Here is a 17,851-nt window from a genome sequence, read left to right on the forward strand (position 1 = left end):
CGATTTTGGAGCCTCACCAGCCACTGGAGAGACCTAGTTTGGGGTCGCCAGCCAAAGAAACAAGGGCTGCCTCAGTCTGGCTTTAGGACCCGGGGGGCTCCAGAATAAAACTCTGAACTTTTTTTTTTTTTTTTTAAGTCGGCTCCGACTTTCCCAACTTTCCGGAACTTCCCTACCCCTCCCAGGTCTCTCAGCCCCAGGGTGGGGGTGGGGGTAAATCTGGAGGGCTTTGTGGTGCTTTCCTCGTACTCTAACGCTATCAGCCTGGCCCTCCTCCTCTTATTCCACACCCCTCCCCCCCCCCACACCCCCCGCCCCGCCAGCTCAGCCTCCCCAGCCCCCATTCCACGTGGACCAGCCAGGGCGGGGGGTGGGGATGGAGGACAGGAAGAGGGGGAGCCAGCTCTGGGAGGAGTGGGGGGAAGGAGTCTGGCGGCGGCGGCGGCTCTCTCGCTCGCCCTCACAGCCGGCCGTCCCAGCTCCAGGCACCATGTTCCGCGCGGGGCGCCCCAGCCACACCGTCCTCCGGCTCCCCCTGCTGCAATCGTTGCTGCTGCTGCTGCTGCTGCAGGCCGTGGGGAGGGGGCTGGGCCGCGCCAGCCCGGCCGGGAGCCCCCTGGAAGATGTGGTCATCGAGAGGTACCACATACCCAGGGCCTGTCCCCGGGAAGTGCAGATGGGGGATTTTGTGCGCTACCACTACAACGGTACTTTCGAGGACGGCAAGAAGTTTGACTCGAGGTAATGGCTTGAGTGCCCCCAGGCTCACCATTTCCCTTCCCGGAGCCCGGGACCAAACTCTCTCAGTCCTGGGGTTCCCTTGTTGCTGCTTTTAAGCTGTGTCTGCATGCTCCCTACTCACACCGTGATCCCCTAACCTCACACACAGCACCCTGGGTGGGGGGACTCCTAGACGTCCATCTCCCCAGACATCCCTGCCCTCAATTTCAAACCTTCGCCTCTCAGAAGACCCCAATTTCTTTCACACAAACTCCCTCTCTCTCAGAGTGCTTGAGAATCAAAGTGAACTGCTCTATTTACTTACCAGCGCTTTATTTAAAGACATAGAGGGGGTTTTCTGGTCCACAGAGTTGGGGGGAAGGGCATGGTCCCTGTTGCATGTGAATCCTCCAGTGGTCTCAGCCCAGCACCCTCTACCTTTCCAGCCACCCTGACTCCCTTTCTGGTTCCAGCCACAGGTTTCAGTGCCTTTGTGTTTAGAGAAAAAGTAAGAGTTTTTGGGGGAGGGGGAGGGGGTTTTTTAGCAGCCAGTGGGGTAAAGCAGGTGGGCATTCTAAGACAGCAGGATGGATCAGGGAGTGCAGGGCATAGCTTGGTGTAGGGACCCTGTCTGTCTACATGTCACACAGTCACACATGCCACCCTGGGCTCCTCCGAGGGTTTTCATGCCTCCCTCTCCCCGTGATCCCTCACCCTCATCTCCCTCCATCTTAGCTCAACCAGGTCAGTGCTGCCGCCCATCTTGCCAGCCTTGGGGTTTGAGAGATGGGCTCCTCTTCTGTGTCCAGGCTTTCCGTCTGCTCTGGCAAGTTCATTTTTCTTGGTGGGGGCATGGCTGTACGCCAGGCCAGCCTCAGTTAAACCTTGGGTCCAGGTCACACACACAAGCCCCCACCCCACACCCAAGAAGTCAGTCCCTCTTAGACCCTTCCCCAAAACACACAAGTCGGCCTATAGAAATTAGTGGCTCTGGAGGCAGGCAGTTTATTGGGTAAGAACACGAACTCCTGAGACCAAGACCCTGGATTCAAACCCAGGCTGTGATCATGGACAAGGAGTTTTGCCCCTTTAAGCTTTACTTTCCTCATCTGAAAAAAAGGAGATTAAAAAACAGTCTGAAAAACTGCGTCCCTACTTCCTAAGGCTGATGTTAAGACTCAAGATATTGAATAAAAGTGAACTTCCCACAGTACCTTACAGTCTGCAAGCGGGTTCAGTACACATTAGCCTTGACTCTGGGGAGAACTTTGGTAGTGTTTAACTGGTAGAAGCTTCTTGCCATGCTTGGGCTCTCACGACGGCGCTGTGGAGGAAGCAGGCCATACACCCAGCTCAGTGGGCAAAATGAGGCAGTAGCCAGGAGTACAGCTGTGAGCCTGTGGCCACCAAGGAGTGGAGGAGGGGTTGGGAGTTGGGGAATGACCTCCCTATCGGGGATCCTGATGGGGACTCTTGGATCCAGGTTGGGTCCAAGCGGTGCTGAGCTTGGAAAACTTTTACAACCCATGACACCTTCCATCAAAATAATAATCTCCCATCTTTCCTTAACTTCTGAAAACTTAAAATTAAAACTGTAACTAAAAACAAGTAAAAGCCGTGGCAATTTTAGAGTAGGCTTTTTCAAAATTGAAAACCAATCCCTATCCCCAGCCAGTTCTGCTTCCCTTTCCTTTCCTCTGTGAATTGATGGTGCCGTGGCCCAAACGTGGGCTTTGGAGTTCAACAGACCAAACATTAGCTGTGTGACCTTGGGCAAGTCATTTGGTCTCTCAAGTCTCAATTTTTCTCGTAAGAAAAATGAAATCAATAATGCCCATTTCGGGAATTCCCTGGTGGTCCAGTGGTTAGGACTCAGCGCTTTCACTGCTGTGGCCCGGCTTTGATCCCTGGTGGGGGAACTAAGATCTCACAAGCTGCATGGTGCGGCAAATAATAATAATAATAATAATAATAATGCCCACCTCACAGGGGAGAGAATTAAATAAGATAATGAACGCAGGGACTTCCCTGGTTGTCCAATGGTTAAGGCTCCGTGCTCCCAATGCAGGGGGCCCGGGGTTCGATCCCTGGTCAGGGAACTGGATTCCGCATGCCACAACTAAGAGCCCACATGCTGCAACTAAAAGATCCCGCGTGCCGCAACGAAGATCCCAAGTGCCACAACAAAAGATGCAGCGCAGCCAAATAAATAAATATTTTAAAAAAGATAATGAATGCAAAATGCCAAGCATTTCGTCGGCCTTATCATTTAAGTGCTGGATAACTGGTCTCCCCGCCCCCACCCCGGTCTGCACATAGCAAGAACAGACAGGACTGCTGGCACCATCTCCCCATCCCAGGGCAGATAAAAGCCCCCGGCCTCCTGGAGGGCTTCCTTTTGTAACAGCCCATCCTATTAAGGTGGGAGTCACGGCCCACCTAGGAGGGAGGCCTGAAATGTTGAGAAGCCTTTGGATCTACACCTTTGTGTAGGGAGGGGGATTGTGTGTGTGTGTGCACTTGTGTGCACCTGTGCATGTATGTGACCATGGGCAGAGGCCACTGTATCCCATCTGTCCCCTCCCTCCCCAGCTATGACCGCCACACCTTGGTGGCCATCGTGGTGGGCGTGGGGCGCCTCATCACCGGCATGGACCGAGGCCTCATGGGCATGTGCGTCAATGAGCGGCGACGCCTCATTGTGCCTCCGCACCTTGGCTATGGCAGCATCGGCGTGGGTGAGGAGAGCTGGGGCCCAGGCATGGGGGTGGAGGAGACCAGGAGGCAGAAGCAAGGGCCCAGGACAAGAAAACTGAAGCTCAGAGAGGGAGAGCAGCTTTCCAAGGTCACAATGCATGCGCAGAATGAATAGCGAGGCAGGTCTGGGACTAGACTTTTCTGTCTCCTGCCGCTGGGGCGGGAGGAAGGGCAATAATAGGGCCCTGGGTAGGATCCTAGCTTGACCTGGGAGAAGGGGAACTAAGGGTGGTGGAGGGGGAGGCCAAGCAGGATGCTCAGACCTCCACTCCACCCCCCACTCTGGGGGCTGCACCAAACACAGCGGGGCTTATTCCCCCGGATGCCACCCTCTACTTTGATGTGGTCCTGCTCGATGTGTGGAACAAGGCGGACACCGTGCAGGTGAGCACCTTGCTGCGCCCGCCCCACTGCCCCCGCATGGTCCAGGACAGCGACTTTGTCCGCTACCACTACAACGGCACGCTGCTGGATGGCACTGCCTTCGACACCAGGTAAGGGCTGGAAGGAGCCCTGGGGCACCAGGGGCTGTGGCATGCAGCGGGGAGTCGGGGGCCTTCCTGCCTCTCCCACCAACAGCAGCCTCACCCCTACCTCATTCTCTGCAGCTACAGTAGAGGTGGCACTTACGACACCTACGTGGGCTCTGGCTGGCTGATCAAGGGCATGGACCAGGGGCTGCTGGGCATGTGTCCTGGAGAGAGAAGGAAGATCGTCATCCCTCCATTCCTGGCCTATGGCGAGAAAGGCTATGGTGAGGGCAAGCAGGGACTTGGGGATTCTCTAGAAGTGGGCTGCCACATACAGTTGTTCAGGTTGAGTACTGCACAAGGACACCCGGCCAGGGAGGCAAGTAGTGATGAAATCTAGCCCTTGGTGATCACCTCACTAAGAAGGGGTGCTTGGGTGGTTAGGACTCGGCACTATCACTGCTGGGGCCCGGGTTCAATCCCTGGTTGGGGAACTAAGATGCTTTGTTCTGATTCACACAAAGGCTCATATGGGCTGGTGGTGGCCCTGGGGAAAGCTCAGCTCGGGCCTCACAGGGGAAGAAGCAGGGCTGCTGATGGGCGTCAAAGGCTCTGGAAAGCAGGGTTAGTACCTTTTTGCACGGTGCTCACATAGGCCTTCCTGAGTGGAGAAGAAGCCCTGCTTTGCTCTCCACTTGTATGGTTCAAGCCTATCCCTTCCCCAGGGACTGTGATCCCCCCGCAGGCCTCCCTGGTCTTCCATGTCCTACTGATTGACGTCCACAACCCAAAGGACACGGTCCAGCTGGAGACACTGGAGCTGCCACCTGGCTGCGTCCGGAGAGCCGTGGCTGGGGACTTCATGCGTTACCACTACAACGGCTCCCTGATGGACGGCACCCTCTTTGACTCCAGGTCCGGGGGGTCCTGAGGACGATGGTGGGGACTGGGGGCGGCTCTGTGCTGGGGGAAGGGCGGGGCCGCTGTGACTCCCTTGCCCACCTCCCCGCCCTCATATTGCAGCTACTCCCGAAACCGCACCTACAATACCTATGTGGGGCAGGGCTACGTCGTCCCAGGGATGGACCAGGGGCTGCAGGGCTCGTGCATGGGGGAGCGCCGGAGAATCACCATCCCCCCCCACCTCGCCTACGGGGAGAACGGGACTGGTAGGCTTGCTCCCTGTTCCCCAAGCCAACACCTCAGTTCCTCCTGACCTTCCCCCTGATGAGCGGGGGCGAAGGGGGTGGATTCCAGCCATTGCTCTGCCCCTCTCATCAAAAAAACTGGTCCCCCACCCAACTCCTGCCACAAGGACTCCATCCTTTTCTCCAGGGGGCAGTCCCCCACTTCTCCCCTTCCACACTGGAGAAGGGCAGCCGACTCCTGAGCTTGGAGAGGGAGGGTGGTTATGGAAGAACAGAAACAGCATAGCCCTGGGAAGCAAAGAGACCGGATTTGCTTCCAGCTTTGCTGGAAGCCTTTGTGTGCTCACCTGTAAAATGGGACTAATCACATCGATCAGCAGGGTAAGTTATTGGGAGGTTGCAAGATACATATGTAAAAGGCTTTCCAGCTGGCGTGCCCCTCCCCTCCCCTGCCTCCTCACCACCACAGAGTATATTACAAGAGTTGACTATGTGGACAAACATCCCATCCCATCCTTGTTTAAAACCCCAGGATGGGGAAGGTCTGGGGCCTCCATGGAGACCTAGAGCAGCCCCTCCTAGACTCCAGCTGATCCACGCCCCCCATTCTGGCCCCAGGAGACAAGATCCCTGGCTCTGCTGTGCTGATCTTCGACGTCCACATCATCGACTTCCACAACCCTGCAGATCCCGTGGAAATCAAGACACTGTCCCGGCCCCCAGAGACCTGCAACGAGACGGCCAAGCTTGGGGACTTTGTTCGCTACCACTACAACTGCTCTCTGCTGGATGGCACCAAGCTCTTCTCCTCGTGGGTCCGGGGCAGGGCCAGGGCTGGGCAGGTGGGTGGGCCCAGGAGTGGGGAGTCCTCCTAGCAGCACCCCTGACTCTTCCTTCCTCCCTAAGTTCCCATCTAAGCTGAAATTCTTAACTCCACAGGCAGAGGGAGGGTGAAGTAAGCAGTAGGGGGAGCTGCTAGTTCCACTCAGTGGAGGGAAGCGAGCAGGGAGAGATGAGCCCCCGGCCACGCTGCAGGGCAGTGGCGAGATAAGGGGATTGATCCTGTCTCTGCACTGCTGGGCCCCTGCACCCTGCCCTGTGGGGCGGCACCAGGGGTGACTCGGGAGCTGGGCCTGCCGGGGACCAGGATGAACACTGACCCGGGAATCTGCTCTCCTCCCAGCCATGACTACGGGGCCCCTCAGGAGGCGACTCTGGGTGCCCACAAGGTGATCGAAGGCCTGGACACGGGCCTGCAGGGCATGTGTGTGGGAGAGAGGCGGCAGCTTGTGGTCCCCCCACACCTGGCACATGGAGAGAGCGGAGGTGAGGAGCAGAGACTGGCCTGATGGCTTTCCTCCTCCCCTCTGCCCCTGCCACCTGGAGCCTTGACGGCTGGTGGGAGGAGTGAGTGAAGCCTTCCGGACGCTTCCCATTCCGTGCCCCCCTCTCCAGCCCCCAAGGCTGGAGCTGAGGCCTGTACGCTGGGAGCGCACTGGGCAGGCAGTGAAGCCGGGCCCAGACCCTTCCCTTCTCTCCTCCTCCCCTCCCTCCAGCCCGGGGGGTCCCTGGAAGTGCTGTGCTCCTGTTTGAGGTGGAGCTGGTGTCCCGGGAGGATGGGCTGCCCACAGGCTACCTGTTTGTGTGGCACGAAGACCCTCCTGCCAACCTGTTTGAAGACATGGACCTCAACAAGGATGGCGAGGTCCCCCCGGAGGAGGTGGGTGAGGAGTTCGCTCCTTCTAGTAATCCCTCCCACGCTGTCACCCTGCAGAAGCCACCTTGCACAGTGGCATCTAACGAGAACAGCGTGTGTCCACCATCCTGTCTGCACCCATGTTCCTGCCCCTCTGCGGGTCAGTGTGCCTTAAGCCCCTCATCCCCGCCTTTGCCTCGGCACATGCAGCCCATTCCCCCATGGCTGCCTGACCCTGGGCACGCCCTCCGCCCCCGCCCCCCTCAGGACGCAGCACCAGCTCCCCTCCTCAGTCCTCACTGGAAGGCCTCCACCTGGGGGCCCGTCCCAAGGTGAGCACAGCTGCTCAGGGAGGACGCTCTCTCCCCCTCCCCTTGGCTCTCCTCGCCGTAGTTCTCCACCTTCATCAAGGCTCAAGTCAGTGAGGGCAAAGGACGCCTCCTGCCTGGCCAGGACCCTGAGAAAACCATAGGAGACATGTTCCAGAATCAGGATCGCAACCAGGATGGCAACATCACCGCTGAGGAACTCAAGCTGAAGTCGGACGAAGACCAGGAGCGGGTCCATGAGGAGCTCTGAAGGGCAGAGGCCTGGGCCCAAATGCAAAGGTCCACGTCTAAGGGGACAGTGGGCAGTGGGGCTGACTTCCCAACAGTCACCCTCCCCTCTGCTGCAATGAGGTCTGGAAGCTTCTAGAAAGTGGTCAGAGGGGACAACTCTGGTTTTCCCACTGCCCGAGAGTAAAATCCACAGCACAGATCTCTATTCGGTTTTTCTCTCCCAACCCCAAACCCCTTCCTTAAAAGTTTTGGAATTACAAAGCCAATCTGGGGATTGGTGGAGTTTGGGGGTTGGCTGGGGTCATTGCTGGCCCCTTGCTCAGACCTCCCCTCCGTGTCACCAGCCACTGAGCAAGGCCAAGCTCATCATTTCCTTATTTCCCCTTTACCTGTACTTTTCATCACCATGCTCAACCTGCCCCGCCCCCGGCCGCCCACAGCCCCCATTCCTCTGTCCTGGCAGCTCCCCAGGAACATGAACCCCCAGCTTTCCTCCCTCGGCTCTGGCTGGTTCCTAGGGAAGGGGACGGTTCCGGGGGGGCAGCCCTAGCTTACCTGTCCAGTTCCCTTCACCTGTCCCATGCCCCCTTGCTGCCATCCAGTGGTGGCTGAAGTGCCCCTAGGGTGCTGCACTTCAGGGCTGGGCTTTGTGTCACCTTTTATCCTTAAAGAAGGCTGCCTTCTCTAGGGACCAAAGAACAAGAGAAAAATGAAGGGGGGTGGTATGAGAAAACCTACTTGGATGGATCTTAGGGCTATGAAATCCTTGGTTCGGGGCTGAGCTCATTATTGAGGGGTGAGAAGGGGGTGGGCAGAGCTCTGCACACTCAAAAGGCTAAACTGGTGTCAGACCCCCTTCTCCTTTGTGCCAAATAAAACATGTCCGAAACCAAAGTCCTTGGGATGTGGTCTTTCTTGGTTGGGGGCGGGGAGCTTAGACCCAAGTGTTGGGAGGAAGGGGAGCAAAGCAGGCCATCTCCATGGCCCTTCAGCTCAAGACCCTGTGTCCCTAGGTCTCCGCCTCCTGCCTCCCTGAGGCCCAGCTGGGGCCCTCACCATGGAGGGAGGCTGGGGGTTAAGTGTCCACAGAGAGGGGCCTGCAGGGGAGGCCTGGAGACATGATCCTGATCTCCTAAGGGTCCCAGCTGAATGGAAAAACAAGTTCCCTGAACTCAAACACAACATGCCAAGCTCAAGGGTTAAATTAAACCACACAGGTCAGATTCCCCTTTCACATAGATCGTTTCTAATACCACGATGTTCCCACCTCTCCCTGCTCCTGGCCGCCAGCTGTTACCACCTGCCTGGTGCTTCTCCCTCCTGCCAGAAAGAAAGGTAATTGAGTTCAAACCTCTGGTGTCTTGAGGAAGGAGTTGCTTCAGCCACTCATCAGGCCATCTGCCCTCACCTGCCTGGCTGGACTCTGGCCAGTGCGACAGAGATGACCCAAGCCATCCAAGGGGGTGGGGTGGGGGGGATGCTTGGGAGAGAAAATGACTGACTGGACTCACACCCCAAACTGCCCCCACAAGCACCGAGCTCTTGCCCAAGATCCCCCGAGAGACGGAGCTGCTCCCCATGGTCGCCAGTGACTGATACTCCCTGGTCCCAAAGCACAGAAAGCACCTCGGGGTTGACAGAGGTGACAGCCTCAGAGGATAACCACCCTCCCTCAAGCCTAACAGGACAGCCTGAACTAAGTCCGTGTGGAGGCAGCGCGACGCAGAAGAGAAGGCTGGCTCTGGCGGAAACACTGCAGCCCCAGCTCGAGCTCCCAGCTCTGGCCTTTGGGCAAAGGACTGGTCCTTTCTAAGTGGACCCATACCTCCTGCAGGATCCCTGTGAGGATGAAACGGCACCTGCAGCACCTGGGTGCACACAGCTGGCCCTCAGTCAACACTCCCGCCACTTTCTCTGCTGAGCTGCAGACAAACACAACTTATCAGCCACCAGGCAGGCGGACGAGGGAATGAACCTGACTACCTGAGCACCTGCTCCCTTCAGGTCCCGACTCAACCGCCCTTCAGTCATCCACTTCAGTGGCCGTGGAGGAGGAGGAAGGACAGGAGCCAAGGGCACCAGTGAAAATCCACACTCATATGGATCACTTTAGGGACCCATAAAGAGGGGGCTCTGCATACAGGGCCGGCCAGACTCAGCTGATCCCAGCTGAATTTCAAGGTTAACGGCTGCATGAGAATCAAGTCAAACCATTCCAGGTCAGAAACACCCCCTTCCACCCCTGCCTGCCCACCGTGATGCCCACAGACACACTAGGCTGTGCTCGCTGCACTCAGAGTCTCCTGGGCTAATTCAGGGGTTTTCAAACTGTGTTCCGTGGAGCTCTAGCAGCTTCTCGGAGGTTCCTGCGCCTCCAGAACCAGGAGGTACAGGCTCTGCCCCGCCCCCACCCCAATCGGAACAGCTCTGTGTTTTCCTTTTTTTATTTTGATCTGTTTCACATATTAGATTTGTTTGAAGAGCAGCTTCCCATGTTAAAAAATACTGGAAAAAAGACTCCCTGGACCAAATGATTCCTAAAGTGCTAACACTGTGTAGGTCCACAGTTCATCTAGAATGGCTTTTGCTGCCCTCCGGGCTGGCAGGGGTCCCTCAAGGCTCCGGAGAACACAAACCACGAAGCCAGGGAAAGGGGGAGGGAGGGGCGTGGGCCAGCAGCTCCCAGCCGCCCGGACTCTTCTCTGCAGCACGGGGAGGAACAGTGCTCAGAGCAGAGTAGCCTTCGGGTGAAGCCCCTCCTCGTCACAGCCCGCGGGGCCTGACCCCGGCCCGCCCTCAGGAGCCCTGCATCTCTGTCCAGTCCCTCTGCAGCAGGATGTGCTGCAGCAGCCCGTTGACCACGTCCAGCGTCTCATCCTTCTCCAGCACAATGTCATACGAGTCCATGTAGCGCTCCCGCCGCTCCTCCACCTGCCCGGGGAGCAGAGACCGAGAGTCCCCCAGCGCCCTGCCCTCCGCGTTGCCCACTGTTGCGCACCTGGGGCTGAGGAAGAGGGCATTCAAGCTGCGACTCCCCAGGAGGAGTTCAAGGTTACCGGGACCTGCCCTTTGGAGACACAGATGGCCACGGATGCAGGCTGCCACAATTAACCCTTGGGTCAGTGCCAAAAGGACCGTCACAATGATTAGAAACAAAAAGTATCAGATGTTACCTCTAATCTATCTGGATTGAATCTTCACAAGGCTTCAGCACCTGCTGGCCGAGGGTGAGAACTGGAGGCCTTCTAGCCTGATGCCATACTGTGCCCCTCTGTGACCTTATGTTTTCACCCCTGTCAACCTCTGGTCTGTTCCTATGCTTTCCTTCTCTAAATTATAAACCCACATCCTGAATACCAACATCTCCCATCTCAATCATGCCCTACTGGTATGATTTAGGAGGACTGGTAATCAGCCCAACCACCTTCTAAACTATGTCACCTTGGGCAAGTTACTTAAGCCCCTTGCCTCAGCTTCCTCATTTGTAAACTGGGTATAATAGTCACTACCTCAGAGTATGACTGTACAGATTAACTGGGTTAATGTGCGTGGCACACGGTGAGCACTCGGTAAGTGTGGGCTCTGATGACGTGCTCTGACCCCTGGGTCACGCCATGTGCTTCGTGCACAGCTGTAACCACTGGGTATTTCTTTTGTTTCCTATGAGACTATGGTTTGTGTCTGACCTCTGTGCCTCTCATACTTCACACAGTGTCTAGCCCACAGAAGGTGTTCAATAAGCACTCGTTAACAGGAATGAAGGAGAAGCCAGCCATGAAGAACCCGGGTCTCCTACCTACCTTGTCATTTAGGAAGCCAATCTTGAGAATGTTCTCCACGCCAGGAACCCCATCAGCCATAGTGAGGTCCCCCATGGAGTCTCCCAGCAGGAGGATGTTGGTTTTGCCCTGAAGCTGCTCGAAGTAACCAGAGTTCTCGCACACGGAGCTGTTCTTGTTGTAGGTGTGTATGAGCTGGCCCTTGAATCCCTTCAGGAAGCCCTAAATAATCAAGACAAGAGACAGACAGAAGGGCTACAGGGACCCATTCAGGACCAGTGTTCCACTGTCTCTGCCACAGAGGAAAGGGAATCCTGAAAGCCACAGATAATGCCAAAACTTCATTGTGATCCAACTAGGGCTCAGCAAGCTAGGGCCCGTGGACTAGATTTGGCCTATTTTTGTAAATTGCTTTGCTGGAACACAGCCAGGCCCATTTGTTTACATCTTGTCTATGGGTGCTTTTTTGTGTGACAGAGATCATATAGCCCACAAAGCCCGAGATACTTACTACCTGGTCTTTTACAGAAAAAGTTTACAACCCCTGGTTTAAACTAACAGGGATCATCAAATATTGCTGATCACCTACTCTGGTGAAAGCATGAAGCCCGTGATACAAGCACTGCCTGCCTACACGTGCGCTAACCTCAGCTGTGGGCCACACCCTAACCACAGGTCACAGGGATGAAAATTCCAGCCTTGGTTTTAAGGGGAAGAAGTCAGAACATGGGTGAGTCAGAGCAGCCCACCTCTGGCTCAAGAAAAACAAGTCCAAGTCCAAGCCCTTGAGTACCTAGGATGGCACATGAGCCATGACAGTGACACGGGGCCTGGCTGCACCCTAAACTCGGTCCTCCCTGGCAGAGTCGACTGTCAGCCAAACACCCAAGAGTGGGTCCTTCAAAAGCGACTGTTTTTAGCTGGCACTAATAAATGAATAACTGCTGAGGGCAAAGAAGCCCGCATGCCTTCCCTCCCCCCTCCCCCATCAAGGTTAACATTTAGGGTGAAGCATCCTGGCTGGCGGTCCCCACCCCTCTTCCAGCCCCAGCTCACATCTTCATCAAACTCCATGTAGTTAGAGACGATGTGGATGTTCGGGTGGAACACTTTCCTCTGCCGCATGATTTCTTCCAGGATATCCCCAACGCCCGCGGAGAAGATGAAAAGGGGAACGCTGTTCTGGGAGAGGGTGTTGAAGAACGTCTTGTATCCATCCCTGAAGTGACATGAACGGTTCTGAAATGGCATTGCCTCTGCGACTGTTCTTTACTATTTGGGTTACATCTTTAACATTTTTTTAAAAACATTTTAAATTGAGGTATAAAATACATAGAGTAAATTATTAAAGTGCACTAATCTTAAGTGTTCAGCTCAGTTCATATTTACGTATGTTCACACACATGTAGTTACTAACCAGGTCAAGATTCCCTCATGTCCCTTCCCAGTTGATGCCATCGCCCCCATTTTGACTTCACATCACCATTGATTTGCTCTCCCTGTCCCTGAACTTCATATACACCATATAACCACATTTTTTGTTTGTTTGTTTCTGGATTATTTTGCCTGAGCAAAATACAACCAGGCAGCTATCCTGAGGCAGCTTCACTGGGGAACACCTCCAACCCACCCAGGCACTTACTGGGTCTGCACATGTCTACTCTCCTGGCTTTCCACGAGCTAGCCTCTCTCCCCAATCAGGACACACAATCCTTGAGGGAAGGCACCCGTGTTGACTCCTTCCTCTACGTGCCCTCATCCCTCCTCCAGTAAAGAATGCTCCAGCAGACAGCTGCACTGTGAAGGCCACGGATGATCAAGGGTCCTAGGTCGGCCAACTCCCATGTCTGGATAAAGAACACCAGTCACCATGGGGACCCCAAAAGTCTTTTTACCATTGGGAAAAATGAGCTAGACGCTGTTTGTCCTAGGAGATGGAGCCCTGGTCATATTCATACCACATCCACTACCAGCAGGCAGACTGCATCCTAGGACACACCCAAGGATAGAAAATTCTCTGGCTGTGTCCATAGAGGAACCTTCTCCACGTCAGCTACTCATGGTGCTAGATCGCTTCTGACTCTCCCAGCAACTGACTCCTCTTCGATCCTTCCCAGCCTCTCTTTTGTGAGCAAACCCATTCCAAACAGTCTGGCAGAAACATTTTCCAGAGCAGGCAGCTCACCTAAGCATTGCGTTGGACTCTCTCACCACCTGGGCTATCTGAAACTTCTGAATCTTCTGCTGGCACAGGAGCTCATGCGCTTTGGTCCACCTGGAAACACACACCCCACAAAACCTCAAATTCAAACCACTAAGTAAAGTGACCTTTCCCATCTCAGGGCCGAGTCCCCTCTGAAGTACTGACAGCGGAGGCCTCATCCTTTTCCCCAGGGCCATTTCCTGAAGGACCCTGCTTGTCCCTAAAGGAAGAGGGTGAGACAGCAACACAGCAGCAACACAAGAGCTGGGCAAGTTGCTGCTGATGTCAAAGCTCTTCTGAATCCCTTCCTCTGTGACCCCACTCTCTGGAGAACTGGGGCTTTGCCCAGTGATACTGGTTTCCTTAGGAGGGTTATTGCCCCAAAGCACTTATTGCCCCAAACTAAGGGGCTTCTAACTCATTCCAAGGATACTTGGTGAGCCCTCTACTCTAGCAGTAGCCACACGTGGCCTGGCTGTATCTGGACAATTTGATCTAGCAGCTGGGCTTGTGGCCTTCAGTTAAGCATTCAGTAAGGTAAAGGAGCCTGCATCTGACCAAAGCTCAGGAAAAATACGCCCCCGTCCAGACCAAGCATCGTGAGGGCCAGGGGTGTTTCACCACCACCATCACTTACCATTCCACCATGTCAGGTAACTTCTCTTTGATGGTCCGGTGTGGGTCAATCTCAATTGGGTAATAGTGGTGGAGGAGCGCTTTGAGCTGTGACATCCAAATGAAGAGAAAAGCCGTTTAGTCCACATCAAGTTTTTCCCAGCAGAGTCCTACAGTCCAGCATAAGAAAAAAGTCACCTAGAAGATGCAACTTCATGTAAGGAAGTGACTGGAGCTGCAGAGCTGGCCATCCCTCTGCACTCCCGCTTAATCAGTAAGAACGGATTTAACGCTGTATTTCCCAAAATGTGGTACATTTTCTCAGGTGGTAGGCAAGATAACTTTGGGGGGGTACACGGATAAAAACACTTTTCATTTTAGTGGTTTGGGATTCATTTTAATGTATGTCAGAAAAAGAAAGAAAACTAGAATAGCACACTCATGCTTTCATCAAGATTGCTTCTTTCGTTTGCAAGTTAATTGCATTCAGATCTTTAAAAGCAGGGTAATTCACACAGATCTGGCAAAAATCATTCAAGTGAACTAGAAGACTGGAGCCTGGGACACAGCATGTTAGGGGATAACTCCATCGCTCTGCCAACGTCAGGTGGACAACCTCACGGGGAGCATCTCTGTGCACCTCCTCTGGCTAAGGTCACCTTCCACATGCCAGGACCTTCCACAATCTAGGGAGGCTGCTTCAGGGATCATGTGTCACACGGGCTCAGGCAGTTAACAGGGCCCAATAAAAATGAGAATTGACTAAGTAAAACATTTTAATTTTAATACGTGCATGGTCTCGGAATATTATGAGATCAAATGGAGTCCCTGACCATCAGTCCAAAAGAGGGTTAAATACAAAGACTGACAAAGACAGAAAGCTCCTAAATGTGTTAAGATTCTCAATGTTTTCTTGAGTGAGAACATTTTTCTGAAAGTGTAACAGAATTCAACAGAATATAAATTTTTTTTTTTTTTATTTTATTTTTGGCTGTGTTGGGTCTTCGTTTCTGTGCGACGGCTTTCTCTAGTTGCAGCAAGCGGGGGCCACTCTTCACCGCGGTGCGCAGGCCTCTCACTATCGCGGCCTCTCTTGTTGCGGAGCACAGGCTCCAGACGCGCAGGCTCAGTAGTTGTGGCTCACGTGCCTAGTTGCTCCGTGGCATGTGGGATCCTCCCAGACCAGGGCTCGAACCCGTGTCCCCTGCATTGGCAGGCAGATTCTCAACCACTGCGCCACCAGGGAAGCCCCCAGGATATAAATTTTTAAAAAGAAAAAAGATTTCTTACATAAATTTTGCTTTATTAATTTCTTCAGGAACCCATCAAAGCCACAAATCTTAATGTTCTCTAGCTTCTTTACCCTAGAGAGGGCATCCAAACCTATTGTCTTATTTGTGGACGTAGCTCTCTGGAAGCTGCTATGATCAGGGATGTGAGGAACCAAAAAAAGTGATCTGCCAAAGGCAATCAGTGGTGGAGCCAGAATCTACCTTAAGCTGCAAGTGGCATCACCAGAGAGACAAGTGTAGAAACAGAAGAGCTATCTATAATTCACTATCCATCTTTTTTTTTATTAATTAATTTATTTATTTATTTTTGTTTATGGCTGTGTTGAGTCTTCGTTTCTGTGCTAGGGCTTTCTCTAGTTGTGGCAAGTTGGGGCCACTCTTCATCGCGGTGCGCGGGCCTCTCACTATTGCGGCCTCTCTTGTTGCGGAGCACAGGCTCCAGACGCGCAGGCTCAGTAGTTGTGGCTCACGGGCCCAGTCGCTCCGCGGCATGTGCAATCTTCCCAGACCAGGGCTCGAACCCGTGTCCCCTGCATTGGCAGGCAGATTCTCAACCACTGCGCCACCAGGGAAGCCCCACTGTCCATCTTAATAACCAGTAATCATGACAGAGTATTAGAAGATCTGACCAATATGGCAGACCAACAGACCACTTAGTAACCAATTTGGTGAACTTCATAATCAAGTGGAACTAAATGATATAGCTATTTAGCAGAAAGAGCTCAGCAACCTGCAGAGAAACGAGGGGCTAGCACAGCTCTGCTCTGGCAAAGAGGACACTGATGGGAAGAACACGGAGCAAAGTAAAATGAACTCCAAGGCTACAGGGATCGCTTTACAATATCTGTATGCATCTTATGGAAACGGGAGTTTCATACATAGACATTAATTCAGAAGTCTTTCTTGGTACCTGCTGCCTTACCAAGAACATTTATACTATCAAGGAAAGAGCATAATATAGTGAAAAGAGTTCGGGAACAGAATCAGATCTATGGGAAAACCAAGCTCTGCATCTTGCTATATGACCTTGGGTAAGTTGCTCAAACCTCTCCAAGCCTCTGTTTTTCCATCTGCTAAATGGAGACAGTAATGATTCTATCCACCTCTCGGAGTTGTGGGAGGGTTAAACAACAAACATCGAAGTCTCCTATTAAGTTCTACAGATAGCAGTAAGCATATTCCAACCATCCATCATCACATGTCTTGGCCAATAAGGAAAAGCTGTCTCAGTGTATTAAGACTAGGTCCACCTGAGCATAACAACAATTTTTTAAAAAATTAATCTTCTAAGGTCTCAACCCTGGAATCTTTGGTCCTAACCAAGAACCACTGGAAGTCGTATATGATAGCCATTTCTGAGCAAAGAAGGGAGTAACCCACCTCTTCCCGGCACTCCTCACTGATGATCTTGCTGTTATCCAGAATATCTGCAAAAACACAGAACTCCTTTTACTTGCCCCTTAGAAGCCATCATCCTGTCAAGCCCAATGAAGCAAGCTAGTATGTGACTTACTGTAAGAAGAAGGGCATCGCTTTCCATTATATGCAAACCTGCTCAAGGTCATGTCAAAATCAGAAATGACCTAAAATGCAAAAGAGAGATGAAGCCTAGACAGGCTCCTTCCAGGGTGGCCCTGTGCCAGCCAAGGAGGATGATTATGGAAGTCCAAACAGCTCAGTGCCAGTCTACGGGCAAAGCCTTGGGGGAGTTAGGAAGCGCTGAAGGAAGAACTAACCCTAGTTAGTACCTGTGCTAACCCAGAGAAGACCCAGCCTCTCTGAGGATGGGGGTGGGGACTGCAGAATCAGGACCCCTTCCACTCTTTCAATAGCACCCATCTCAATGCCCTGGTCCTTCCTAAGATGCCCCCACCTTTTGGCCCATCTACACATCTGCGCCTTCTTGGGGAGCCCACCAACCTCGGCCAGTGAGGGCAACAAGACCCGGAGACCTGGTGTGTGGGGTGCTTTCTGTCTACAGCACGACCTTACTGAGAAATTTGAAATCTAGGTTTCTGGGCAGGTGGACTCTCCCCCAAGGCAAAACAGTCTTGCCCTCGGGCACCTGGCCATTTCTAGGGGATGAACGCATGCTTGCAGGTGTCCGCAGCAAAGCGGGAAGGCGCACTGGGCAGGCCACATCCCCAGCCCCCCCGCGGTACCTGTAAGCGGTCTCCCCCGCCCTTGCGGAGGGCGCCCACGATCTCCTGCACCCGCCCGGGCTGCCGCATCAGAACCGTGGCCTTCATCAGGGTGCTCACCTGTCCCGAGACCCGAGAGAACCGCTGACCCCGGCACCGCGCTGGGCCCAAGGGGAGGCCGGCGAGGCCGGGCCGGGGGCGCGGGGGACGAGCGGGGGCGCCGGCCGGGCCTGGGCGCCTACGGGCCGCAGTGGCACGGCGAGGCCCAGGCGGCCCGGTGGGGGTCTCGGAGCGCCCGGGGGTTCGGGGCCCGCCTCACGCCGGTCTCCTCCTCCCGCCTCACCTCCTCCGCCATGGCGCTCGCCGGCCGGTTGGCGGCGTGGGCACAACGACCGCCCCGCCGCCCCACTGCGCAGGCGTCGCTTCCGCCGTGGCGGGGGGGGGGGGGGCAGGTGGGTCGCGGGTGAGGG

At 54.3% G+C, this 17,851-nt stretch overlaps 2 protein-coding genes across 10 annotated transcripts; one reads left to right on the plus strand and one right to left on the minus strand.

Moving 5' to 3' along the window:
- Nucleotides 1–393: 393 nt before the first annotated feature.
- On the plus strand, nucleotides 394–8,243 carry FKBP10 (FKBP prolyl isomerase 10). Its single transcript, XM_082372275.1, has 10 exons — nucleotides 394–741; nucleotides 3,313–3,458; nucleotides 3,782–3,971; nucleotides 4,086–4,231; nucleotides 4,673–4,862; nucleotides 4,971–5,116; nucleotides 5,714–5,906; nucleotides 6,279–6,421; nucleotides 6,652–6,815; nucleotides 7,185–8,243. Exons 1-10 carry the CDS (start codon nucleotides 491–493, stop codon nucleotides 7,368–7,370), a joined length of 1,755 nt encoding a protein of 584 aa, XP_082228401.1. The 5' UTR covers nucleotides 394–490; the 3' UTR covers nucleotides 7,371–8,243.
- Nucleotides 1,702–17,780, minus strand: NT5C3B (5'-nucleotidase, cytosolic IIIB). Of its 9 annotated transcripts, XM_082372279.1 has the most exons (10): nucleotides 17,725–17,777; nucleotides 17,403–17,501; nucleotides 16,754–16,823; nucleotides 16,621–16,667; nucleotides 13,971–14,056; nucleotides 13,316–13,405; nucleotides 12,187–12,349; nucleotides 11,152–11,352; nucleotides 1,935–2,044; nucleotides 1,702–1,829 (listed from the first exon to the last, which is right to left on the minus strand). In XM_082372279.1, exons 1-9 carry the CDS (start codon nucleotides 17,734–17,736, stop codon nucleotides 1,955–1,957), a joined length of 858 nt encoding a protein of 285 aa, XP_082228405.1. In that variant the 5' UTR covers nucleotides 17,737–17,777; the 3' UTR covers nucleotides 1,702–1,829; nucleotides 1,935–1,954. The 9 variants fall into 9 exon arrangements, with proteins under 9 accessions (XP_082228405.1, XP_082228404.1, XP_082228403.1 ...); XM_082372278.1 differs by lacking the exons at nucleotides 1,702–1,829; nucleotides 1,935–2,044 and adding an exon at nucleotides 9,780–10,355 and having other exon boundaries at nucleotides 17,725–17,776; XM_082372277.1 differs by lacking the exons at nucleotides 1,702–1,829; nucleotides 1,935–2,044 and adding an exon at nucleotides 9,780–10,282 and having other exon boundaries at nucleotides 17,725–17,772.
- Between the last annotated feature and the right edge of the window lie 71 nt (nucleotides 17,781–17,851).

Source organism: Balaenoptera borealis (genome assembly GCF_965194805.1).
Source record: "Balaenoptera borealis genome assembly, chromosome: 20".
NCBI classification, from domain to species: Eukaryota; Metazoa; Chordata; class Mammalia; order Artiodactyla; family Balaenopteridae; genus Balaenoptera; species Balaenoptera borealis.

Bases quoted from the DNA above. Each gene is read 5' to 3' on its own strand.
- FKBP10 (XM_082372275.1), top strand. From the start codon at position 491: ATGTTCCGCGCGGGGCGCCCCAGCCACACCGTCCTCCGGCTCCCCCTG. The intron at 3,972-4,085 runs GTAAGGGCTGGA...CATTCTCTGCAG, and splicing joins GGCACTGCCTTCGACACCAG to CTACAGTAGAGGTGGCACTT. The intron at 5,117-5,713 runs GTAGGCTTGCTC...TTCTGGCCCCAG, and splicing joins CTACGGGGAGAACGGGACTG to GAGACAAGATCCCTGGCTCT.
- NT5C3B (XM_082372277.1), bottom strand. The intron at 16,668-16,753 runs GTAAGTCACATA...GTGTTTTTGCAG, and splicing joins GCGATGCCCTTCTTCTTACA to ATATTCTGGATAACAGCAAG. The intron at 10,283-11,151 runs GTAGGTAGGAGA...CTCCCCGGGCAG, and splicing joins TTGGCTTCCTAAATGACAAG to GTGGAGGAGCGGCGGGAGCG.